The sequence below is a fragment of the Melozone crissalis genome, unplaced genomic scaffold (genome assembly GCF_028551555.1).
Source record: "Melozone crissalis strain CALT ecotype California unplaced genomic scaffold, PUWL_Pcris_2 ptg000014l_1, whole genome shotgun sequence".
Lineage (NCBI taxonomy): Eukaryota > Metazoa > Chordata > Aves > Passeriformes > Passerellidae > Melozone > Melozone crissalis.
The window spans coordinates 16275645-16302470 of NW_026535792.1; the positions used below are offsets into that span (position 1 = coordinate 16275645).

At 46.0% G+C, this 26826-nt stretch overlaps 1 protein-coding gene across 5 annotated transcripts in view; it reads right to left on the reverse strand.

Moving 5' to 3' along the window:
- The window catches only part of PEAK1 (pseudopodium enriched atypical kinase 1), a 105643-nt gene that overhangs the window by 25503 nt on the left and 53314 nt on the right, over nt 1-26826 (reverse strand). For 4 of the 5 annotated variants that reach the window (XM_054272454.1, XM_054272450.1, XM_054272451.1 and 1 more), the window contains exons 3-4: nt 15031-15121; nt 2131-5391 (exon numbers count right to left, since the gene is read on the reverse strand). In XM_054272454.1, coding sequence (XP_054128429.1) covers nt 2131-5285 — 3155 coding nt within the window. In that variant the 5' untranslated portion in view covers nt 5286-5391; nt 15031-15121. The remainder of the gene's footprint in view (nt 1-2130; nt 5392-15030; nt 15122-26826) is intronic. The other variant, XM_054272452.1, reaches the window with a different exon arrangement.

Here is a 26826-nt window from a genome sequence, read left to right on the forward strand (position 1 = left end):
CCCCCCAGTAATCTGACATTTTTAAAGCTTATCTTATTTTCCAGGGCATCAGTTTGTTTTTTCAGAGAGCTTGCTGTTCTTGGTGTTCTGAGTTAGGGAAGTGTCCTGTTCACTGATGGCTATCTTCAGGTCATCCATTCTCCTCTAAGCCTCTGCAGGCTTAACTGAACATTCTAAACATCTTTTTCATGCACATATTTTAGCCTGAATTACAGCTAACCTTCTACTAATACCTGGAGGGTTAACACAAAACAAGCAAAGCTTCTCATGGGTTATGCCTCCTGCTTGAGCAAAAATGGCATTTAGAAATCCTGATTCTCACCCACCAGGATATTAAAAGCGAAAGCCAAACCCCTTAAACAACAATAAAACCCTTCATTATGTGGCATTATAAGGCTTCACTTGGTGTCATTAACAACATTAAAATGTATTAAAAAACCCTAAATAACTCAAGGCACCAAGAATATAAGAACTGAAGCATAAAGCTACCCACTGCCCAGTGCTCCCACAACTCAGCACCTCAGTGTACTTTCTTCGAAATTTGTAGAAACCAGGGAACAATATTGTCAGAAAGAAGAAATTCCAACTCTAACATTTGGGAAATTCCAGTTTTCACTGGGGAAAATTCTGAGATATGATTTTGACCAACATCCTTGTGGACCTGAAGAAAACTGGAGTAAACATGCTTTTTGGAATGAGTGAATGAGAGATCAGTGACCCACTGCCTCCAAGAGGAAGGGCAGGAGGAGAACAGGACACATCCCAACAGCACCATCTCCAGGGCAGTGCCAGGATCCCTGGCAGGCTGCTCCTCTCACCACCCAGAGGCAGCTGCTGCCTCCTGCCCATGCCCTCCCATCAGCCAGCTGCTGTGCCTGAGCAGTGACTGCCAAGCTCCTTCTCTCCTGGATCTCAGCCCTGGCTCACCAGAGCACACGAGCAGGGCACTGAGAGCTGGGGCAAGGCAAGCTCCTGATGGCACTGGAACCAAAATCAACCTCACTTTCCCTGGCTTGGCCCAGAGACAGGAGAGAGAAACCAGGTTCCTGTAAAGGAACAATCTCCTGCAATCCTTTAACTTGGCCTCTAAAGGCAGCTACTTCTCACCAATCCATTTAGGGCAAATCTAGAGACTGCACTATTCTGGCACTTCTATGGAGGAAGAAAACCAAGTGATTTTGCTTTAGGATAAGTGGCAGTCAGTTTATGGTAAGCTTTAACTATGCTCACACAGAGATTTCTATTAGGTTAAAACTGGTTTTACCTAAAAACCACTGCAGTTTTCTTGTACAGAATACAGAGAAAGAAAACCAAAAAACACTGTCATGATACATTTTCTGGGGCTCATAGTTCACAAAATTTTTGGTTTTGTTATAATGAAATAAATAATTCAAGTTTGAGGCTACTTTAGAATTGGTTTGTGTAATAACACTGGAAGACAAAGTCTAACACATCCACAGCTGCGGTCCAGCACTCAGGGAATTCTACTCTGCCCACATGACTGACTGCAACTGATGTGACCAGCTCTTGCTGGATCTAATACTATGCCAGGGGACAAAGCACAGTCACTGCTAAAGGCCTTACAAGACAGACATAACACAATTTTGTAGATAGCCTAATTCTGTTACTACCTTTTTACAAGGTTCATTTTGAGGGTGCTGCAGTGATGCTGCAGTGTTATTAATTAGCATCTGTTGAATTCTTGGGCATGTGAGGTAAAGTTAGCACAACAGCTTCCATGAGTCACAGATCTTTTCATTTCTATTGTACCTCTCAATAGTAGCCTCCTATTTCTGCTGAGAAATTCTCAAGTTTCCCATAACACAGAAACATTTCTTAAAGCAGAAATTCAAGAGAATGGATCTGATCCAATGAAATATGACTATTGTGACACATGAGTGAGCCTGCAAGACAAACTCTAGATATCAGGTACTGCTTCTAGTAAATGTTTTACATCTTTTCTGGTATCTAACATAGCAGAAAGATTTTAAAATACCCTCTAAGTTACCTAAAATAAATATACTTTGAAAAAATGGCATTAATGTAATAAAACTCCTTAGTGTGTCCCTTTTCACAGCATATACAGGACAGCTCACAACAGAGTAAGTGACTAAAACAGCTGAGTGGTACCTGGGGATTTTCTTGGCAGCCTGAGGTGGTGAGGAGTGGCTGGCTGTGCTTTGTTCTGAGCTCTCTGGAGGCTTTTCCTGTGTTTCCCCCTTGTCCTTGGCCAGTGCCTCTGCGATGGCAGAGTCCAGGCCAGGCTGGGCTGGGAGCTCAGCCCGGGGCTCGGTCTGTGCGGGGTCACACCTGTACATGAACACGATCGAGGGCTTCTCGCTCGACTCCGACTTGGCCTCGCTGAACCAGTGGTGCCGCTGCACCGGGGGCGGGGGCAGCATGTGGATCACAGTTCCATCCAGACCCACCAGCTTCCCCTTCTCCCTGTCCTTCTCCCTCTCCTCCTCATCGTCGGCTTTCCTGCGGCGGAAGAAGCTCTTGAACGAGATCCAGCGCTTGGGTTTGGCGTCGGGGCGCCGGCCCTCCGAGTGCAGGATGGACTCGGCTTCTGTGGACCTGGGGGGGCTGTTGGGCTTGGCCCAGTTGCTGAAATGCCTCTGCAGCAGGTTACTGGCATGGTAGGGAGAGGAGGTGGAGCGTGGAGGGGGGAATGGCGGGGCCTGCTCTGCCTGGGGACTGGTGGCGCCCGGGGTGGCTCGCGCTGCCTTTGGAGAGGGAGTGGCAGCTGGCTGTGACAGCGGATCCTTCTGCACTTTAATGGCAGTGCTTTCCATCTTGGAGGACTCCACTTCAGGCTGCGATGTAAACAGAGATTTGGGTCGTACCAGGGTGTTTTTACCAGCATCTCCCTCAGGGGGTAAGGAATACAGTTCTTCTACGCTGCAGGACTTGGGAGCAGACTGAGGTGTCTCTGGAGGAGACTGTGGAGGCTGGATAGAGGCCACAATCTGTGAGAGCACCGTGCTCGCGTTCTCTCTGCCACTGCTGCTGCCGACAGAACCCTCCGGGGTCACGTCTGCCTTTGCCGCAGGCTCTTGCATTGCCTTTTGAACTCTGGAGGGGGAGCTGTGGTCAGCACTGTGACTTCTCTGCGGGGATATCTGGCTTTTACTGAGGCAGCTGTTGAACTCTTGGACCTTCTGAGCCACAGAGCCCAGCCTGCACTCAGGGCTACTGGCTGCCCCCTTTGCTTGGGGCAACTCAGTGGATTTGCTGCCTATGGCTTCAGTGCCTTTACTTTCAGTTTCTATTTCTTCATAGGTATGGCTTATCACACTTGTAGTTTTATCTTTGACAGACAGCTCCCCAGTTGTCCCTAGAAAACTTTTATAGATTGCCAAGTTATCATACGCATTTGGATTGATTACAATGGGAACTTTAATAGCATTTTTGGAGCTCTTAGCATAAGTGGGCTCATCATGAATGATAATAGGGAAAGGTGGCATGCCAGCATTGTTGTAACTGTTGAATTTTATCTCAGACAAATTGGGAGACTTAACCGGGATGGTTTTCGAAGAAACGTTTGTAGCTGTAGGTGAAGTAGGAGCTGACTTGTGGCTTGTCTTCCTGGGAGGAACGGAAGGTCCTGAGCCGTTTCCAATCAGTTCCACCTTAGGTATCTTCTGTCTTGGACTAGTGCTGGAAGTCCACACTTCCTGGTATCTGATTGCGCTGGATTTTTTCAGGTTGGCGTGTACACGTACAGGTGATGCTGCAGAGGATGCAATAGGTGTGCCTGGGGTTACTGGTGAGCTTGGGTTAGATGATGCCTTTTTGGTTTCTGAGGTTTCAGTCTGGTTCTCTTTACATTCACTGCTCATGGCAGCTGATACATCCACTACGGTGTATGGCTTGCACACTGGCTGTTCCATGTTCACCACCCTGTAAGGTTTAGCTTGCTCCTCCACAGGCACCAAATTAATAGTCACAGCTTGACCAGCAACATCTGAAGAACTTTTATTCTCCTGCATATCAGTCTGCACAGCAATTTTGCCATCCTTCTCCTCCAGGCGAAGCGCAAGGACTGCCTTGTGAGTTTCCGGACTTTTCAGAGCAGTTCTGGGTGCTTTTGGCACGTCCTTCACTTGTTGATTGTCACAAAGACTTTCATATTCTGGTTCAATCACTTTGAGTTCCTGAGGAGTGCTAGGAGATAACCCTCCATTACAGAGCTTCTGGGAAGAACTGCTGGTTGTCCCAGAACGAGACTCTTCTGTCAAAGAAGAATCAGGAGATGTAGAATCAGAAGATGCCATGCTCTGCATGCTCTCTTGCCCATAAAGAATCACAGTCTCTTCCCCATAACCATTTAAAATTTCATCATAACTGTCGTCATAGTCCACGGCACAGATCCGCTGCAGAGACTTGTTCCGAAGGGGCACAGTATTCCATTTTTTGTCAACACAGAACGGAACAGGAGACAGGGTGTTAGCTCTGAAATTAGCAAAGCGAGGCTGGCCCCTCATGCGGATTTCCATTGCTAACAACTCTTCATCACTTTCATCCCAGCTCTCGTGCTCTTCCTGCATGCTGCCAAAAAACGTGTCATCCTCACTCTCATCCCCACTAGACAACTCTGGATAACAGAAACGTCCACCTTCATTACTTATGACTTCAGTGCTTCCACTCAGAATAACATGCTTACTCTGTGAGTCCTTCATTCCACCCACCATGCAGCTCGGAGGGATCTTCCTTTCTAAGGATCTCTTGTAACAATTATTTATCCTTCCCAAGAAGGTTTCTCTCGCGTTTGTTTCATTCCCAGCGAGCTGAGGTGTGGTATCCAAACCCGCAATCTCCTTCAGAACTTCTGTCAGCCCATTATTATTGTTATTGGGCACCTTCCCCACGCCCTCGCTGCTGCCATACGGCCTGGGAACATGGCTGTAACCTTCGATCTCCTCCTCATTGTTATTGTTCAGTGGTTTTTTGCTCAGCACCGCCTTGTTGCGGTTCCAGCCCACGGGCAGGGGTTTGTTCTCGCACTGCTCCAGCGTGGCCAGCTCCCCGCAGAGCCCCTCTGCCACCATCATGGTGGGTTTCACCGCTATCGTCGGCTTCTTGGCCACGGGCGGGCGGAAGCTGCCGCTGCCCCTGCCCGGGCGCTGCCCGCTGCTCTGGCTCGCATTGGCTTTCAGGTTGGCATGAGAGAGCGGCTTCTTCTCCGACACCGGGGGCAACTGGTGCAAGCTCTTGGGCTTGAAGCAGTTCTTACATTCACCGGGTTTCCAGACGTGCTCAGTGAAAGTGTTGCAAGCAGACATTTTCCCAGAGCCCTGTGTCTGAAGCCCTGCTCCTCAGTGCATGGCAGGAGTCTCCTCCATGGGCTCTGCTCACCCAGCGCCGACGCTTCCCGGAGCAGTGATCATGCTGAAAGAGCACAAAACACAGAGAGGATGAGAATGGGGGAAAATCTGCTTGATCATTATATTTTTCACACTAGGGAAAATGTGGAAGGGGCAAGTAGCCTTTTGCTGATGTCTTCATTTACAAAACTATATAACTGAAATGCAAAATCAAATTGCAACTATCATTCTTCTCATACATAAAGAATTAAAACTTTGGCAGCTAAGTCCTATGCTACTTAAAGCAGAAGGAGGGAAAAATGGCAATGACTGAGAATTTAGAGTAATTCTCTTGACTAGTTCAGGACCATTGACCTTTAATTTTGTCCAATAAAACAAATGCAGGAAGAGGATATAAACGCAAAGATTACCACACATTACGCTTTCACCATAACTACTCAAACATGAGAGAGAAGAGCATGAGTATGTTTACTCTCCTAAATGCAATTGAGATAATTTGTTCTAGCTTTGAATGTGAACAAGCTCAGCTTAAGTGAGAAAATGTGTTCAAGCAATCCCAAACTCTGCCATTTTAGCACTTTTTTCATCAGAGTCAAATGATAACTGGAGAGATATTTTGGCTGAACAGATAGGCTGTTCTGATGTCCTGGAAAAGTCAGCTAACAATACAGTGGAAATCTTTCTAGAAAGTCACTGTTTTTTCTCCTTTTGCTTACCACAATGGCAATAAACCATTCTGATATCCTCAAAACAAAGCTAAGGATTTTTAGTCCCTGATTTATTTCACATGTAGCTTTTCTACCTAACCCCTCCAGAAATAACACCTGAAGAAGAACTGAAAATCCCTTTCAAAGTGAATCTTTTTATTTCCTGAAACAATCAGCCTTAAGTAAAAATCAAACATGAATCTGCTGTGCTTCATAGCCACCAGAGCATCCAGGATTTGAGAGTTTCATGAATTAATGCCTGAAGATTTTAAGCCTTCTGAGCCAAATCCGCAAGTCTGTTCTCTTCGTCACTGTTGCATAACTCAAATTATCGGAGACATTTCACCGAGGGGAAAGGATCTCTGTGTCCACTGCTACTCCTGTAAGCACAGGCACTGGGAATCAATAATGCTCTATCCTGACAGGCCTTGGGGTGCAGATACCCCTGCTGCTGCCCCAGGCACACCGAGAGGGCAGGGCTGAGCCCCTGCAGGTCCAGCTGCAGCCCCCGCAGAGCTGGGCTGGGAGCAGCACCAGCGAGGCCGTGCTGGAACTCTCAGGGCACCACTGCCTTTCATCAGCGTGGCAAACACAGCATCATGAGCAGAGTGACACCACGAGGGGTTTGTCAGTCTCCTCACGTCCTGCTCTGTGTTTTGGCAAGGGCTGGCCTGCGCTGGCAAAGCAACAGAGCAATCCTGATCCAACAGCAGATGGGGCTGAAGCCTAACTCTATTAGTGCCTGCAGACACAGCCGTGCTACCAGGGCTATCACATTTCATATGCTGACTAAATATGTTTCCAGACAAAGCTTTTTGCCAAAAAGCCACTGCCAAAAGCTTTCTCTGTATGACCTAAGAGATAGAAACTCTGCCAGACTGAGATCTGCCCAAACTTTCAGACTTTATCTTACATATACAGAGTAAAATGCCTTTGTATGTTTCTTAATCTCTCTCAAGTTTTGTTGCTTCAACACTTTGCAAGGCCATATATTGTAAGCAGGAAAATTACATTAAGAAACAGTTCTCCTAGAACCAGAGAAAGAGCACATACAAGATTTTTATACTCTGGTTAGCTCCCTCTTTTCATGTGTTTAACAAGCAGAAGGAGTAAAGTTACACTAATGGGAATCTAAATGAAATGCTTTCTTGAAAAATATATTTCTCCATCACATAAAAGCTTTGAACAACCAATTTAAACAAAAGGTTAGTGCTTGTGCATGGGTTTTAAAATTTACCCATGTGATTCTGAAATTGCATAAGCTGCACTTGCTCTAGAATTCCATCACAAGGCAGCAGCTTTAGGGTGTTCCAGGCATCTCCTGCCAGGAACAGGGGGGCACTGAGGAAGCTCTGCAGTGCCCACCTGCCTGGGGCTACATCCTGATGTGATGACACCACTGCCTGTGTCACAACTGTCACTCTCCTTTGCCCTGACACTGCCGCTGGCACTTCCTCTAAGCCAGAGAAGGGTTACACTCAACCTGAGAATGGGAACTACAGGAAACTCAGCAGAACCAGAGTTCTCCAGAGAGAGTAACAACTACAGCCCTGTCCTTCATCCCAGAACCCCCTCTGTGTGCCAGCAGTGCTGCCTGCAGCAGTTCACCTCAGCAATCACCCCTGGGGACTGTGGAAGTGCAGCTGTGGAACCTGCATACAGTATATACAAGCCATGGGTAGATATCCCAGCTCTTTTGGTCTCCAACAGCCAACAGAAGCGGCTTGAACACAGCCCTGACCCCAGGATGATTTGTGACAGTCTGGAACAGAAGAGCCACTGACTGCAGGTCTGTGAACCCCAGCTGGGTTTGCAACTGGCTCGGGCACAGCAGGACGAGCAGTTCCTGTCACAGGCCCTGACACTGCCTGCAGCTGCACCACAGAGGAAACAGCCACCTTCCAACCAGAGGAAATGGATCCTAAGAAAACAACCAAAACAATTCCAACACTGTGCTACTTTTGTACTTTGAAATCAGAAGCACTCCTACGCTATTTCAAATTAAATCCACAGTGACCTTTATATGCTGAAGCAAGCATTTGCATTCTAAAAAAAAGTCAGTTTCTTCCTTGCTGGACCACTAAAAGCAATCATTCTGCTGCTTTCCTCTCCTTTAAAAAGAATGCCTTTTTCAACTACAGATTCTCTATCATGCGTGGTAATTATGGTGAGAATAATTAGGAGTGATAAGAGAAATGAAATCTTTCAGTAGGCTGCTGCTTCCATGGCTGTCACCAGCTGCAGCTTGGCAGGGGGCAGCAGAGGCCATCGAAGGGACTGAAAATACACACAAAGACAAGGAAAAAATCACCCTGACATTGCTGGATTCCTACACTACCTCCAAAACAAAGCAGGGCAAGGAGAGATCCAGGCAGTCACACCTCAGATCTCTCCAGCTGCAGGTGACTAGGTGTCTTTTCTTCCCTACCTTCCCTGCTTCCACTGACACTCCATGTGCCTGCTAAGGAACAGGAATGTGCACCCTGCAGAGCTCCTGGCTCTATTGAAATCAGTAGTTCAGATGACAAAACTTATTTAAAGATGCTCAATCCACGCAAAATCAAGGCAATGACAAGATGTTACTTACAAAACAGCATCAGACTTGTAAACAAAGTATTAATAGCAAATATGTGACATCAGCAGTCTGCATTTCATCCCTGCATCTCAAAGCCATTTATGTAAGTTGGTAAACAGAACTATTCACAATTTATAGAGGGAAACACTGCAGTGCAGTGACGTTCAGGAACTAAAATTCACGCAGTGAGTCAGTGTCAGGAGCAGGCACAGACAGACAACTTCTGTTCCCAACAGCAGATCGTGACACTTCATTCACTAAATGCCTGAGTCAGCACAGATTATTTATCAACCTTAAAGGCCAAATCATTCTTTGTGTATGTGAGACTAATGCCCCTCATTCCAGCAGGTACACAGCTGTGCACAGGAGGGCTCAGCCTGGCCCTGTTGAGTTGGTATCAAGCAGTCAGGAAGGCAAAAGCATATTTCAGTTTTCAGGTCAGAGGGAGAAGATGACAGATCTGGAGTTGCAGTGCAAAGATGAAGCAGGGATCAGCTGAGATACCCTCGTGTCAGGAACCTTGCAGAGCCATGCAGAAATGTCTCTGTGGAGCTTTTATTTGTTGACATCATCTTTGCTGAGTGCATGAAGATAGTAATAAACATGCATTTCAGGCATTTTGCCTTTGTTCTAGGTAATTTCAGGCTGGCAGGTCTCCTTTGGATGCATGCTGGCTGAATCACAATGAAGGCCTTCTCCAGTAATACTTTATACTAAAATAATCCAATTAAAAAGAACTTAATTGGTGTGCAACATTCCCTACAATTTCAACATTTTAAAAATGAATAGTCTCTGTAAGTACCAGATGGTGACACGCACTAATTAATCAGGCCTGCTCAATGAAGAGCATATGAAAATGAATGCACCTATTAGACATGTGCTTGCAATGCTGTGTGCTGCAGAGATCTCCCCCCACTGACAGGCTGGGGCTCTCCTGAGCTGGACCAGCACCCTCTGCTCTCCTCTGGGATCACCAGGGCTCCTTTGGTTTGTCCTCCTCCAGGGAAAACCCATTTACCTTTAGTGCTGCTGGCCCTGACAATGGGGCTGCAATTTTTATGCTGCAGAATAAACTGCATTGATCAGCATTCTTGGGCACCAGTCCAGTCAGGGCTGCTGCACAACCACAAACCTCTCCCCACTGCCAGGCCTGTCCTCAGACTGAAAAAATCAGCAGTGGGAATTCAGCCTGGGCTTCCTATATGGGAGTGCCCAAAGGCCACAAAACCACCACAGCTTTGTGGTTTGTCTGAACCACTTAAAGGCATCTGGACAGTCAGTGATCATCATAAACAACAGTGCAGGTCTCACACAGCAGGGAAAAAGGGATGGCTATTCTCTGCCAGGATTTCATTTCTGTTTCTTTTAAATTTTAATGCAATCATAAACATTTCAAGAGACTGTTTTAAAAGCTGACCCTTGTGCAGGTCCTGCCTGGGGGGCAGTGGCTGTGGGGAGGCTCCCAGGGAGTGTCCAGCACTCCCCTCACTCAGCCTGTGCCAGGAAAAGCCATGGAACTAAAGAATGCAAGAAGCACCATGGGCTGGCACTACTTTTCCCCAAAGTGAAGGATATTTGCTAAATATCAGCTCACTGCAGTACCAAGACAGAGCTCTGACTCTGGCAGAGAGCACAGATGGACATTTCCATAAATGCTGGGCATTACCACTTTTGTAAAAAAAGAAGTTTTATCTTGCTGCAGATAGGTTTTTTTTCCTGTTTTAATGTTTCCCACTGTATTTTCTCTCCTTTAATAAGAGCTCAAATTACATAAGTATTTCAAAATACTAAGTAAGTGAAGGAAAACCATAAAATGTGATTTTTTTCCTCCCTAAAACTTGCAAGGATAAAACCTGACATGGAAATAACCAACGAACTGGAGAAAAAACCTGCCCAGGGCTAGACAATCTGTGATGCTTCAGAAGAAAACAGGCATTTCTTTGCAATTTACCTAACCCAAAGAGATAATGCCACAGAGCAAGGAAAAGGCAAGGAATATCCTCAGGATGTGCCCAGGTACTCTGAATGGATTCTGCACCACCACACTGGAACACACAGAGCTGTAATAAGGCCAAGCTCTGCCCTTTGGTGCTGAGGGGCCAGCCAAGGAAGGTATTTGAAAAGGGACTCTTATGTGTTCCAATAATAAGAATTCTTGACATTCTAAACTAGAGATTTTTTTCCTTTTGGAAAAAGAAATAATAATTTAGCATTAATAAAAATTTAAATTTATTTGGTCCATTTAGACATATATAAATTTTTATAATGATGATCACTCAGACACAGCAGTACAGTATATTCTTTAGGAATACTTTTTTATTTACATGGAAAATTGATTTTATTTTCTACTTTAAAAAAATGAGGTAAGCCAAACTATAAATTGTTTGCTTTCTGAAAATGGCTGTACAACATTCTAAGATTTAGCAGCAAATTATGGGTGTATATATCAGCTGACAGGAAAAAAAGCACAATAATTATAATTTCGAAAAAGCATCCTCAATTCCAGTGCATTTCAGTTTCTCCCCACTTTATTTAAAGAAAACTATGAGAATTAAGGCCTTCACAGCATTTTAGAAGTGCACCTGTATAAGTGTATCTTGACCAATCTAATTATCTTTGATTTACCCTTCCTGGGCTCACTTGAAATTCTGCCCTTTGATCTTTTTCCTTTTGTTTAAGCACATGCAAACACTCGTGGAGAAGAATGAACTTTACCAAATCTCTCCAGAGGCTGCTCACAATAAACAAAAAAAGCAATACCTGAGAAACATTATAGTGCTCTCATAGTCAGAGACCTGGGAACAGCTGTGGTTATCCTGTGCTGAGCAGAGGTGGAGAAGGAAATCAGGGTGGATCACTCCAGGATTGTGGAGTCCAGCAATTCTGCAACCTCTGTTTGCTTCAGCCTCTCTCCCTTGCACTCCTGCAAGTCTCCAGAGATCTGAGTGCTGAACACCTGAGGCAGCAAAACACACAAGTGCCAGCCCCCAAAACGCCCCAAAACGCCCATTTCAGTTTAGCAAATCACTTGTGGATAGCAAAATACAAACTAGCATTGGAAAGGATGGACAAGAAGTGACTAAACAGGACCCAAAGGCCCAGGGAAGTGTCAGGGCAGGTAACTGAGGAGGGAGGGGCTGGCTCACAGCCAGGGCAGGATCAGCTACAACACCAAGGCTGCAGCACAGGGGGCACCCTCCAGTGGTCCCAGTCCCCCCTGGGAACCTCAGGAGTCATTAAATAAAGACTTCCCAGGATTAAGTTTAAAAATAAATCACCACGAGCCATTATAAAAAAATGAGGTATTAAAAATAACCCATAAATTACAGCAACAGCACAGCAGGGCTGGACTGTGCAGAGCCAAGAATTGTGGAGAAATTCAGGAACCAGGTGGCTGAGCTGTGCAAAATTACAGCCCCTTATCAGGACCAGGCATCAGTACAGCACATGGTGAAGGCACCTGCTCTTCATCATCACTTCTGGGAAGGAAACCTGCTCTTCCTACCAAACCACAAACCAATGACCAAAAGAGAAATGCCACAATTTTATTTTAAACTTTTAAAAGTTCTCTCCAATTCCTAATGGCTGGGCATGCAAATGGTGTCACAGCAAAGGCCAGGCAAGCAGCAGATTACATGCTTTCTGTGTGAGAAAATCAACGACATGATTTACTGAGTATTGCACTCAGTTCTATTTATGACTTCTCAGGAAGAAATGCTGCATAAAACAGCCACAAAAATATTTTAATATGGAAAGCTTTTCATCCCTTCAGTGAAACAAAAAGATTAGGATAGTTTAGTTCAGAATTGAGACAAATAAAATAATGTAATGGTATATTAAATGATCTGTCACATAAAGAAGACAGACTGGGTGTTCCCATTTAGTGTCTATCTCAAAAAAAAAAGCAATAAACCCAATGCAGCATATTTACATCTCCAAAAAGAAAATTATTCCACATAAAACACTTCCTGAAAGAAGCTGGCACTGAGATCAAGGGGTCAGTGGATTCAGAGGAACAAGCAGACATTTGTACATGGGCTGAGCCATGACAGTTGTACAAGGTGGGGGGAACCCAAAGCTCCCAATTTCAGAGTCTGAAAGCTGCATTAACCCCTTCAGTGGAGAAGAGGATTTGCTCATTAGCAGATGGTTCCTGTGCTGGCCACTGGAGCAGCCTGGGCAGGTGAGGGCAGGCACTGCTGGGGGCTGGACCTGACTGCTGCTCCTCTTACCAGATCCTGCTTTTCCTGGTTTCACCTTGAGCCAGCAAAATCACCCCAGGGTGCAGGAGCACTGAGATGCCACCATCTCCCACGTAGGGTCAGGCCTCCCTCTCCTCCTCCCACACTTTGTCACTGTCCCAGACTTGTCACTCAGTCCTGGGCCATCCCCTTTGTACCTTTTGTGCCTTCATATGTTTGACCCTGCCAGTGTCTGGGCCAAGGGGCTGTGCCACACCCACAGGTCCTGCAGGACAAACCCACAGCCAGGCCAGGAGTGGGAATCAGCCAGGTGAGGAGGCCAGGTGGAAAGAGATTACTAAAGATTAGTACTGTTTGAAGCTTGGCACACTACAGACTAGAAAAATCAGGGTAAGGTTGCAGAGGAATGAGAGAAGAGGAATTTTTCTTTAAAAATAACCTAATCAATTTAACTTTTGAAGACACATACATTACTATTTTTTGGTGGAAAATATAAATAAAAATGAGCCCTATACTGCTGTCTCATTCACTATGTGGAAGAGCAATGCCTGGAAAGGGCCTGAATCTTTGTAAAAACTCCTCCAGTTTTCCATTCCACAGCAACCATCTCCTCCCCCTGCCATCTGCTTGGTGCACTCATTTTGCCTCATTCCTCACATCTATGATCAAAGACAGACATTCTAATTTGAGGGCCTCTTTGATAATCTTGAGAAACTAGCTACAGGTAATTTTTTGACCATCAAAGCTGGTTCCAGCAGCTTACTCTCACTCAGGCTACTCTTCTAATTAGGGTGTCATTTATTCATCCCAATAAGCTACTTCACCAAGCAAGATGAATGCAAGAAATTTTAATCTGCAGTCGTAAGCCAGAGCAATGAAATGAATGATGAGCTCCAAGTCAAAAGGTTAAAGATATTAATGTTTACTAGTGTTGAAGTTTACAACAGATAATTTCTTTACTTATTCTACTTATGCTTTGCCTAAAATCCATTCCCATAAAGTGGCAAGCCACCACTGATAAGAATGTTATTAGGGATAAAAAGCACCAGCATAGATGAAATTCAGAAAAGGAATTAGGAGGTACTGGCATTGGATGCTTTTAGCATACATAATAAGAATTGACTTTTTCCTTATTCTGATGATTAAGTGGTGTGCCTGCCAGCCCACAACACCCCAGTGTTCCAGGCACATGGTGGGGGCTCTGTGGGCAGCCCTTTCCCTCCATGGGGACAGAAAAGGACTAACAGCCAAACCCGGGGTATCCCACAGTCAGTAATCAGCTTTTTAGCCTACCAAAAGAAACAAGATGTAGGGCAGGAAAAAAACCCCACCAAAACCCCAGTAATTTATTTTAGTTTCCCAAAATCTGATTCCATACTTTAAAATAATCCACCATGGAAAACTATGCAGTGAAGGCATCATTAAATACAATCAAGGACAGAATCAGAAAGGAAATGCAACAGAAATCCTGTGTCAGTTTTTATCTCTACAGTCAATCACTGGTTTTTGCAGCTGGGGAATTTGCTCAATTTACTCCATGAGAAAAGAAAAAGCCTGCATTTTCACAGACAGATGTTTATACCTATCAAGTGTGTAAAGCACTATAATTTTTAGCCAGTGCTGAAGGAGGAGTAAGGGGAAGCATGAACCTGAATGGGCTGCTCCAGGCAGAGCAGGCAGCAGAGCCGGCAGGGCAGGCAGCTGCATGCGGCCAGCCCAGCACCACAGGCGGCTCTCAGGGCCGCAGGGCTGAGCCCAGCCTAACACCAGAGGTGGGCTCAGGGCCGCAGGGCTGAGCCCAGCCTAACACCAGAGGCGGCTCCTCAGAGCCGCAGGGTTCAGCCCAACCCAGTCCGGCACCAGAGGCGGCTCCTCAGGGCCGCTGAGTTGAGCCCAGCCCAACACCAGGAAGTGGCTCCTCAGAGCTGTAGGGCTGAGGCCAGCCCAGCCCCGCACCAGAGGTGGCCCCGAGGAGCCACAGGGTTCAGTTCAGCCCAGCCCGGCACCAGAGGTGGCCCAGCACAGCCGCAGAGCTGAGCCCAGCCCCAGAGGCGGCTCCCCAGTGCCGCAGGGCTGAGCCCGGCCCAGCCCGACACCAGAGGTGGCTCCTCGGGGACGCAGGGCTGAGCCTGGCCCAGCCCAGCCCCAGGAGGCCCAGCAGAGCCGCAGGGCTGAGCCCAGCCCGGCTCGGGCCGGCCCGCAGCCCCTGCGGATCGTACCTGGGGATGCCGAACTCGCAGCCCGGCCAGCGCTCGCTCCTGGAGCAGGACACAGCAGGAAACAACAAAGCTGAAGCACAGCAGACGAGCTCTAGCAAAGGAAAGAGAAAGAAAATCACCACCAACATTCAATTCTCTTTCTTTAGTTCTTCTTTATAGATTGAAATGTTTTCCTAAAGGAGTTGATTGCCAGACACAAATTTTGCTACTTGTGCTTGACAGAATCCTGAGAATGCAAAGCCTTTTGTAGCCAGAAAAAACAACGTGAATTTTCTGCTCTTGTACTGCTGAGATGACTCAATACCAGTCCACAGGGGTCTGAAGGTAAAAGCAGAACCACACTCATCTGAATTCCTTGCCTTTCAAACGAGATTTTTATGACAGAATACTTTATTAGCAAACTGGGCTGCTGCAAGCCCAACCAGGAACCACACCAAGCCCAGGGCAATTACCTTTTGTCACTGCCATTGCAGTGAAATGGGACAGGCTGCTATTACCTGCTCTCTTGCAGGGTCTTGAGGGAGGCTTATTCCTGCCATGTGCAACACTGTGGCATTTGGAAGTAAATTGTTTATAACAAGAACCAGTGTGAGACAACAGCCACAGCAGCAGCACCAAGCTGCACAGCAGCAGTGAAGCTCTGTCCCTGCTCCCTCTGAGCTCCTGGGGCTGCCCAGGACACACCAGCACATTCCAGTGCCTGAGGGAATTGCTCAGGAGCACAGCCTGGCCCTGCTGCCACCTCCTACCCAGGAGGGGAGGGTGATGCCAGGTGTCCCCAGGATGGTCACACAGCAGACCCCACGCTCCCTGTAGTGCTTAACCCTGCAATTTATACAGAAAAAAAGAGAGGTACGGCAGATCTCGAGGTTCTGGGCTCAACCTTGGCTTAATTAGTGGTGGTGGCATATGTTCTGTGATGGTTACATAAACAGGGATGGCATCCCGACCGGTGGCCAAGGAGTTGCCATGGTAACTGTGACAGCCTTCAACGCTGCCTTACTCATTGCTTTCCCCCTACTCCAGCAGCACTTCTGCTTCTACTTTGCTATTTTCAAACACAAACATGAATAACTGGAACTCTCTGGCCTTCTCTGGGAACGAAGCTGCCCAAAGCTGTGAGCCGCCGTGCCACTTGTGAGCTGTGAGCAGCACCCTTGGGCACAGTGCAGTGTTCCACCCTGGGGACAGCCACCAGAACAGCCCTGCCACTGCTGCAGCACATCCCTGCACACCTGGAGGCCAGGCACTGTCCTCTGCAGCCCAGACTGTTGGCCAGAACTCATGAGGATGATGATGATGTGCTCGTGCCTTCCACAGGCTTTTCAGCAGCTTCACTTCTTTTAGTGCATTCAGGCAAGCCTGGCCTAAAATATTTTATTCCCAGTTTACAGCTGTACATAATGAATAAAATGGATTTCCTCCATCTTTTTTTTTCCAGTGCACATCTCTGCTTTCAAATCTCTCCCTCTCTCCCTATTTACGTTTTCTTTCAGACTGCTCATAAAAACCCCTGACTAATTTTAGGACAAAGATTAATACAAAGCATCCTGCTCAGTAGCACCTCCTACCTACACCCAGTTTCAGACCTGTCACCTACAGCCAGGCCTAATCCACAGAACATCCACTGCATTTTCATCATTTTGGTTTCTCAGTAAAAACACAGAAAAAGGAAATTAAAATATACTAGATTTAAAAGTTCATGTAGCCTTTTGTATACTTGTTTATCACGTTATCTATTTATCCCTCACTAAAATCCAGCATCTGCAAAGATGATATACAGAGGCACAAGGAAGACAGGAAACATGGTTTTTCAAACACAAGAAATTTGTATTTTATGTTAAAGTCATTTTAAAAAGCAAGTCTTTTGTTTGCAATAGTATCCAGCAGTTATTCAACAGAAAAACCAGTCTCAGTAATGTGAATAAAGATTAAATGCTAAATTTTTTTGATTTCAGTAATTTGCAGAAATATTTTTTGGCATAACCAGAAAATGAGTCACTACTAACTTCACCTTCTATGACTGTTTCAAGCACAAATCATTTCTTATCTGACAATCACTCAGCTTTTAAAGCCAGCTGTTTTATAAAGCCTTTTGTTGAAACCTGGTATGTGAACAAGGATCCCAAAGCCTTAATTTTGAGAGAAATTGCAGTATGTCAAACTCAATAAAGGCAGAGGAGTTGTTTAGATGCCAGAATTATGTATGTTAAAAAAAAAATCAAAAAGGTGAAGTTAATAATAGGAGATTTATCAGCTGCCTGGATACAGGTGTAGGATTGGCCTCGTGATTGCTTCATACAGCAGAGCTGAGAAACTGAAGCAGATCTGCTCTGTGCTGTGCAGGTCTTCAAACTACATGTTAATACAAACATTTTTGCTACATAAAAATACTTGTTTCTTCTTCCTTTCTTCAGAGAGCAAAGTAATTTCCTTACTTCCATATGGTACTGCAGGAACAGGAAGAGTAAAGTGGAGAGACAGTGGTTGTGAGGAGCAGCTCTGCACAACTTCTGTTCACCTGTGGCTATGCCAAAGCAAGGCTTGGCTTTTGGGGGGCTTCCAAACGGAGCCCCTGCCCTGCCAGGACACAGTGCAGTGCCACAGCCAGGCAGCCCCAGCTCCCTGCACTGCTGCTCCAGCCCAGAGCTCTTCCAAGGCCGGGCTAATCCAACAAAAGGACGGGCTCTCAATGCTAATTAGCTCTGTGTAGTCAGGAGATGGACTGGGGCCTCTGCCTCTAATGCCCGATGTGAAATCTCTGCTCTCCACATAAAGCCCGGGACATTAACCACGTCTTATTTTCCCATTTTTCTTTTCAGGGAGCCTGGATGGATTGTAATGCACATGGATAGACTGAAATGCTCAGCAGATGATTTTGCTTAAATCTCAAGTAAGACAAATGTGAGGAGATCTTCAATCACTGCCCTGGGAGGTGTGGGCGATGTATTACACTTTACAAGGAACAGCATTTGGAAAAATTCCCTTTTCACTCCTCAGCCACTGTACTCTTTTAATTACTTGCTAAACTTGGAGAAAGAAGAACGGGAAAGGAAAAGGGCAGAGGAGACTTGGCAGAGATAATGAGATGGCTGCCTGCTGAAGTGAGGCATCATTAGTGCCTGGGCTGAAGGAGGGGCAGGCAGATCCCTCCCCTCCCCTCGTGGCAGCAATTCCTGCAGCCCCTGCTCTGCAGCCACACACCAAGCTCCAGGACACTCTGCAGCCACACACCAAACTCCAGGACATCCTGCAGTCACACACCAAGCTCCAGGACACTCTGCAGTCACACACCAAGCTCCAGGACATCCTGCAGTCACACACCAAGCTCCAGGACACTCTGCAGTCACACACCAAGCTCCAGGACATCCTGCAGTCACACACCAAGCTCCAGGACATCCTGCAGTCACACACCAAGCTCCAGGACATCCTGCAGCCACACACCAAGCTCCAGGACACTCTGCAGTCACACACCAAGCTCCAGGACACTCTGCAGTCACACACCAAGCTCCAGGACACCCTGCAGTCACACACCAAGCTCCAGGACACTCTGCAGTCACACACCAAGCTCCAGGACACTCTGCAGTCACACACCAAGCTCCAGGACATCCTACAGTCACACACCAAACTCCAGGACACTCTGCAGTCACACACCAAACTCCAGCAGCAAGTTCCCTGCTTCAGTCAAGGCCTTTGTCTCATAGGCTATGATGGATGATTTCAGTCTGAAGCTCTGTAGAAGTAATAAAATAAATTCTGCCTCAAATCTCCACAAACCTGTAATATGCCAGGGACCAGAGACAGATGAAAGTCTCTAAAGGTCCCTGGAATTTTACCACTTGCTATGCCTATGCATTCCCTGGTGCACGCTTCATTTTTACTGAAAATTCACTGCAAAGAAATAAATTAGGAAGAGCTGTCATACTAATTTTTTTTGGAAATGCAATTTCAATTTTCCCTATGAAAAATGTGATTTGAAAACTCTTGTAGATATTAGTATCCAAGGACTACAGTTTTTTTAATCTGGTTGGTTGGATTTGATGAGCTGCTCCACACCAACGTGGACAATACCTTTGTTTCCTTGTAGATGCAAACATGGGAGCATCTTCCTGAATTATACCTACTGCAAAACACACTCCAGGAGTTCTCAGGTGAGTACATCCTTTTCTTACAGAGGTAACCAAGTTCTGACTCTGACATGCTCGCAGGTCATGCACCAGGTAAAAAAATTTTGCACAAGTAATGCCCAACTGAGAGCATTAATATCTTTCAATATTATTATTGTAATATCTGGTGATAAAAGTAATGCCACAAGTGTACAGCTTTAACTGAAATTTAAACAAATTGTCCTCTGCTAATGATGAAAATAATTCTAATAATTACTGTGCCCAAAACATCTGGGAAGGAGATCAAAATCACTATCTAAAAATTAAGTACAGTAGTGGTTCAGGGCTTAAAGTCACATAAGTGGTGCCTTCTTTAAAAATACACCTCTATAGTTTGCACAGTGCTGTAGCAGAGAAGTATAAATTAGAGATATTTATAAACACACACACAAAAGGGAAGAAATCACAAGTATCAGATCCATTGGGATATTCTGACATCTCCAGATTGAGATCTACAGAAGATACATCCCAGGCAGAAAGCTAAATTAAGTGTGACAGATAAAAGGGGACTTAAAGCTGAGAAAATATTATTACAAACCAGAAATATTATACTATGAATGAATTCCAGGAAGAATTAAGTTAGCCAGCTGATCCAGTGAAAGATGTTAAAGTGGGGATGGTTTAAGGCCACCCCACAGAGAGCAGCCTGTGAGTAGCCAGTGGGGAAGGTGAGTAACACCCAGGAGTAACACCCAGGCAGGCCCTGCTGGAGCAGACCCACAGGAGGTCACAGCTCTGCCACAGCCCTGGCTTGGGGCTGGTGCCCATTCTGCCCCCAGTGGGTCTGTCAGCATGGGGGGCATTTCAGCAGCCCCTCACACAGACCCACACATGCTGTGCCAAACTCCAGCAGGTAACTTCCAACCCACATCATGCACTCCAGCTTTAAAAAACACTGCAAGTCTTCAATTCCTATAGTAACCCTGTGGACATGAGAACATGCAATTTATGGCAATTATTTTATAAGGGAGAAGGGGAGAGGTTACAATAGGATTACGAGCAAGGGACTTCCAAACCCAATTCTAAAATTATCTTCAGCTTTAACAAATCACAACTCTAACCCCCTCTCCTTTTTACTTATTCCTAAAGCCTTTCTTCTTTCTCCTCTTGTGCTTAATCTGATCTAAATTCTTTCAGGATGTCAAGGGGATAAATCTGCTATTAAGAGCTACTAGTTTCCATTTGCTTTTTACAAGTGGGTGTGTGACAACACTCTGAGGCATTACACAGGCAATTAGGTATGCACAGGATGCCCTACTCCAGAGAGACAATATGCAGAGAAGTGGAGGCTAAAGCACTTCTGCATTAACAGGAGGACCCTCCAAGTGCTTTGCACAGTGTGCTCCAGGGCCACTCAATTGTCCCACAGTGTCAGTATTCCAGCAGAAGACATTTAACTTTGTTTCTTCCCAGACCAAAGGATCAACACAGGAATCAGGTATTTATCCAATGCCAGTAGCAAGATTTCTACCTAGCAATTTTCTGCAACTTGAATGTAAATGATGCATGAAAAATGTGTTCTTATGAGATATTAAATATAAGCCAAGTGCTTTAACAGAAAAGTAGGAAACACCCCAATGATCTCTGTGTTTTGTCATCATCAGTGACTGCAGCCCTGAGGAGCCTCCAGCTCCTGCCAACCCAGTAGCAAATAAGGACTCAGTGCAGCTTCGAAGAAATTATGGCACTTTCTTATGTGCATTCAGAAAGAGACAGCCATGAAGCATTGCCTTGCTAAATGTTATAAAAGTTCTTATAAATATTCATGTGCAGCATTTGTACTCTGAGTATTTAATCATTTCTTTACAAGAAAGGAGCAGGGAGAAGGGGAGAGGAAGAAACTACTGTTTCTCGAATTCCAAAGAGATCAAGGTAACAAAAGAGGCACACTTGTGCACAGGTGAGCTATAAATTAGTCAGCACCAAACCCAGAAACATACAAAAAAAGAGATTTTTTTCAGGTAGATTTTCTTTTTTCATTACATCTGAAGTTACACAATAGTTTGCAGGTATTAACCTAATGATTTCTCTGATCATTTGAATTACTTGCATTTTGATCCTTTGAATTTTTACATCATTGGCTTTTGAAAAGCAAGCCTGATCTGTTGCTTCTGACATTGGTGTGAAGACAGATTGAGCTGCTGCACTCTGCACTCCAAAGCCCATGGTCCCAGGTAAGGCCAAGACCAGAGCAGCAGCACTGTCTGGAGCAGAGGCTTTGTGCCAGGGGCACTGGATCCATCCCTATGGGAAACAAGGCAACCCCAGCCAAGGGGGAGAAAGATGAGGAGGGCTCCATGGACAGCTGAAGGCTAATTAATTACTTCATTATGCTATATTATTCTATACTATATTACACTACATCTAAACTGGATCTGCACAGAATCTTGTGACTGTCTGCTGACCAACAGGCCAAGGAACCGAGCCACCATCGCTGTGGGTAACAATCTCCATACTGCTTTCTACTCTGGCACAGCACAGGAGCAGCCAATGAGATAAGAACTGTTTTGATCATTCTGTTCTCTGCTTCTCTCAGGTTCAGAGAATGTGCATCCCACACATCCCCTCTGACCCAGCAGGGCTGAGGGCCCTGCCAGCCTCCGTGCAGGCACTGCCTGTCCAGCTCTGGCCTTGGCACACAGCCCTGCATCAAAGCCTCTCAGAGATGAATTTATCAATACTGCTGGGAATGAATATGGATTTCTGTAACACGTGCTGACAACACAAAACCTGCTCACAAGTGGCTTGTGCGCCAAAGAGAAAATACATTGTAAAACAGCTTTGATGTCAAATGATAAACCTGATAAAAAAGCCAAGAGATGTGGAACAGTAACACCTGAACTGCTCAGAAATCACCCAGCAGAGACAGCAGTCAGGGCTCCTGCCTTGCTGTGATGTGGCCTCCAAGGCAGACCAAGAAAGCCTTGGCCACTTTTTCCTCTCCTTCCACAGGAGACACAGCAGTTCCTGCTGCAGACACATGTTACACCTGGCTGTGGGTACCAGTGCCTTTGCAGACCCCACAGTCTGGATGACCCTCCCCAGCCAGGATGCTGCAGCTCGAGGAAAAAATAACAATCTCAGATGTTTATTACTGCAGGCCCAGCTCCTTCACACACACCTTGGCTGGCAAGCAGACCCACTGCTGGCAGAACAGGCTGGGACAGCAGCAGTAACAGTGGAAGAAGCTTATTGCTCTGGTTCCCTGCTGGATCAGCCAAGGCAGATTCCTGCCAGCTGTACCTGTCTGTGCTCTCAGGTGGATTGGACAGGTCTCTGTGGAGTCACTCCAGGCCCATGCCATGTTTAGAATTACAAAGCAAAATGAAAAGTGGTGCTGCCTTTTGCTTCCCTCAGGAAAACTGCCTCTTGCAAATGGTTTTATCATTTTCATTATATCCTGTTTGATTTGCTTTACCATCTTGACTGGAACAATAGCTAAGACATAATAGAAAAAGATTTTTCCACAGGCTGGTTCTAATTACATTAAATCTCAAGTGAGATAGGACATTTAAATAAGAAACAACAACTGCAGAGTCTGAGATAATGACATACCGAGATACCAGGCTTTTTGAGAGTGCCATTAAAATGATGCATGAAGCATTACAGCCTCTCCAATTGGGTTTCAACACGAAAGCCATTCCTTCTGTGGCACAGTGCTGCAGAGAGAGGTCAGCACTTACTGCACTCAATGTGCTACTCAACAATTAGGAACCATTATCCCTTATGCTGAAGTTGCAACATAGACAGGCTTAAACTTCTGCATGAGCTGAGGCAGTTGGGAAGGCAGGGTCCCTGGGATGAATCACCTCATGAACCACAAAACAGTGGAGGAGCTTCTCAAGAGCTCCTGGATTTTGCTGCAAGTTGTACCTTTAACATTTTGCCATCATAACCAAATTCTCTTAATTTCCTGGAAAATATATCTTTAGATTTTCTGGAAACCACTGAAATACAGACATGCAAAATGGAGCCAGTGGCTGTGTGTCCTGCAAACACAATGGAACCTGTCACAGTCCCACTGCTCGTTTGTTTAACCTTGGAGCACTGCCCAACTGTGCTGCCAGCACTGGTGCCTGTGGGGCCCTGCAGCCAAGCCAAGTCCCCTGCTGGAAATCAAACTGAGGAAAGGGAGTTTCTGTGGGGAAGAAAGGACTTCAGGCACTTCCCCTGTGCCTCCCTGTCCTTTGGCTACCAAGTGCTAACCCAGGCTAAAGGGAAGGAGAAGGGCTGGCCTGAGGGGATTGAGGTGGCAGAAGCACTGGATGGGGTGGGAATGTTCACCTGCTGGAGGGCTCTGCACAGGGACCAGGACAGGCCAGATCCATGGGCCAAGGCCAACTCTATGAGGTTCAGCAGGGTGAAGAGCTGGGCGCTGTCCCTGGCTCACAACTCCCTGCAGTGCTACAGGCTGGGGCAGAGAGACTGGAAAGCTCCCCAGCAGGAAGGACTGGGCACAGCTGAACACAAGCCCAGGTGTGCCCAGGTGGGCAACAAGGCCAATGGCCCCTGGGCAGTGCCAGCAGTGCTGTGGCAGCAGGAGCAGGGCAGTGACCATCCGTCCCCTGTGCTGGGCTCTGCTGAGGCCACACCTCACACCCTGGGCTCACCTGGGAGCCCCTCACAGCAAGGAAGACACAAAGTGCAGGGGAGCTTTAGGTTGGAAATTAGAGAAAAATGTCTTCCCTGAAAGGGCTGTCCAGCCTGGCAGAGGCTGCTGAGGGCAGTGGTGGAGTCACCATGCCTGGGGGGTTTAAAAGCCTTGTGGATATGGATTTGGGTGTTGTCTTACATATCACAACAGTTCTACTGTCATTATGGTGCACAGATTTCATACCTCCTTGATGTTTCTCCTCTGAGCACTGACTGTTCCTGTCCTTGCAGCAGCCACCTGACTCCTCTGACTTCTCTCACTCCTCTGACTTCAGTTCCCACCAATCCACTCTTTTATACCACCAGTTCTTATTGGCTACAGGTGTTGCCTGTTATCATCTGGCCTGCTCTTAATCTTTAGTAATAGGGTCCAGCTGCAACTCGTTGGGGGATAAGATTACATTCTACATTACCCATACTGTGTCCTCCTACATTTGGGGACATGGGTTAGTGGTGGAGCTGGCAGTGATGTGTCAGTGGTTGGACACAATGACCATAAGGGTCTTTTTCAACCTTAACAATTCTCTGATTCTGTAATGGGGGAGAAGAGCTCACCAAGTGCCCTTGCTCACAGCTCATCCCTAGGCTGAATAACATCAAACCATGGCTCTGCTGGATGGCTGAGCTGAGCAGGGCTGTACTTACAGACTGGGATCACTTTCTTATCTCCAGCTGCTTTTGCACAGCTGTCATAGGAACGTTTCAAGGAAATTAATGAGATACTGAGGATTGACAGACTTTGTTTCAGTCAATCAGCAGAATCTGTGATTTTAAATTCTATACTCAGAGAATAGAAACTTTCACAGAAGCAGGTCAGTAAGTAAAGCATTCTTGTCCAGGCAGCAAAACATTAATTCTCTATTAATAATCAAGTGCACAAAAGAAAATTTACAAGGTTTTTTTCAGCACACAAAATAAAATTATTTTCTTGGGTGTATATTCCACACTTCAGCCTTGCCCCACTGAAGTGCTGTGACACACAGATTGTCTGTGTTCAGCCAGTGCCAGGGCACTGCAGGATGGTGGCTCAGACACAGCTCAGTATTGCAGTTCTGTGACCACATGGCAAAAGCATTTGCTAAATGCAGCTCAGGTCCCTGCACAGCACTGCTGGGGATGCCTGCACAGAGCCAACCTGAGCAGAAACACACATGCAACTAGTACTGCTTGTGACAGTATTTAATCTGCACCAAATAAAGAAGGAATTTAACTGGCTTTGTTACCTTCCTTAAGCTAAATGAGATGGCCATGCTCACCTCCATGACACCTGTGAACAGCCCCAGCTTTCAAACTGCAGCAGCTGCGCTGAGGGTGAGGAGGGAGGGTGGATTTCTGTCAGGTGAAGGACATCAGCAGTGAGCACCAGCATGGGAGGCTGCTGGGCCTCTGCCTCCCCCTGCTCCCCAGAAGTGCCAGGAGAGGTTTCAGCAGGTTTTGTGCAGCATCATGGCCTGAACAGATCCTGTCCTGAAGTCCTTGGGCTCACACTGACTGCACTTTTCCCTCCCGGCTGCTGGCACAAACCTTCCCCACTGGATCCCACTGAAATACCAACATGCAATTTTACATGCAAACTACACAGAAGGCTGTTTCTTCCCCAAATAGAGGAATAATTTGAAAACTTGCCAGTGTTGCTCATGAGCTGAAATAGAGGCTGCACAGGTCATGATGACCTCAAGGGAGCTGAGGAGTGTCTCCCCAAGGCAGGACATCCCTGGGAGCCAGTGCAGCCCTACAGAGCTGGGAGCTCAGCAGCACAAGGGCAAACCCCAGAGCCTGCACTGCACCAAGGGGCTGGCACCTCTGGCCCTGGCAGTGCTGCATCCTGGTCTGCCATCCAACCTTCTTCCTGCACAGCCTGCTGGTCTCTCATTACACCAAAATTTACAGAGCAGATTTCAGCTTTTATAAAACCCACTGTGCTTTCTAAAGATCCGCCTTGTCTTCCAGGCAAGTGAAATAACATCTTCTGTCTATGGCTCCTGGGGGTTGTTTTCCATCTTTGTTTTTTAAAAAAATTATTTAGATCTTGCAATGCCTATTTCTCAGCCAAACTGTCAGGGATGTTAATGAGATTTATCTGCACAGCCTCTCTCACTCTCTGCCCCCTTTCATTCTTTGACACACAAGTGCTTTTATGTTGCAGGAAATAAGGACAACAGAAAGCTGCAGATCCCATGAATGTAAAAATTGTCTTGAAGGCATGGAACAATCCAGCCCTAATTACAGCCAGCTGGAGCCTGCTCTCTCTGCACTGATACTTAGATAATTAACTGAATACTGACTGATGCAAGACTCAAGTATGTCACTACCAGATATTCAAGGTTAATTTTTGTATCCATCACCAGCATCAAGTTTAATGAATATTATCAGCTAAACTCTTGAAAATCAGTAACACAGAGTCATAGTCAGGCAAGGACTATTTTTCCTTCAGTGAGCTTGGTGCCATCTTTCTTCAGCTGCAGAAGAAATGTCTTTTACATAACAAGGCAAACTCATAAATTTTGATGCATTTAATACCTGTAAATTCACTCACTTGAAGCCCTAAACTTAAATACACTGAAATCACAACAGTGATGTAATAAATACACCCCAGACTGCTCCAGTGGGCATTTAATACCTGTTTATTTCTCAGAGTATGGCATCTTTAAATTGGTGGGTGGGTGTAGCCTCCTCAGTAAGCTTTATATGGATGTTGAAAGCAAACAGTTCTATGCTGAAAACCAAATATCCTGATTTGACTGTGCACATATCTGAAACAATTACAGGAGGAGACAGCAGAGACAGTGCTCAAGAAGTCTGAAATGTCTGAAAGTCAGAACTGCTGATGCACTTCTCCTCCTGCATGGAACAATACATGTTTAGATTGTGAGGTACCTGAACTGTGCTCTCAGCAAAAAACTGAAAGAAGAAGTCAGTCCCAACAAGAGAAAGTTGTCTGTCTCAGTTCCACTTTCAGCAGTGCTTTCCCTGCAAA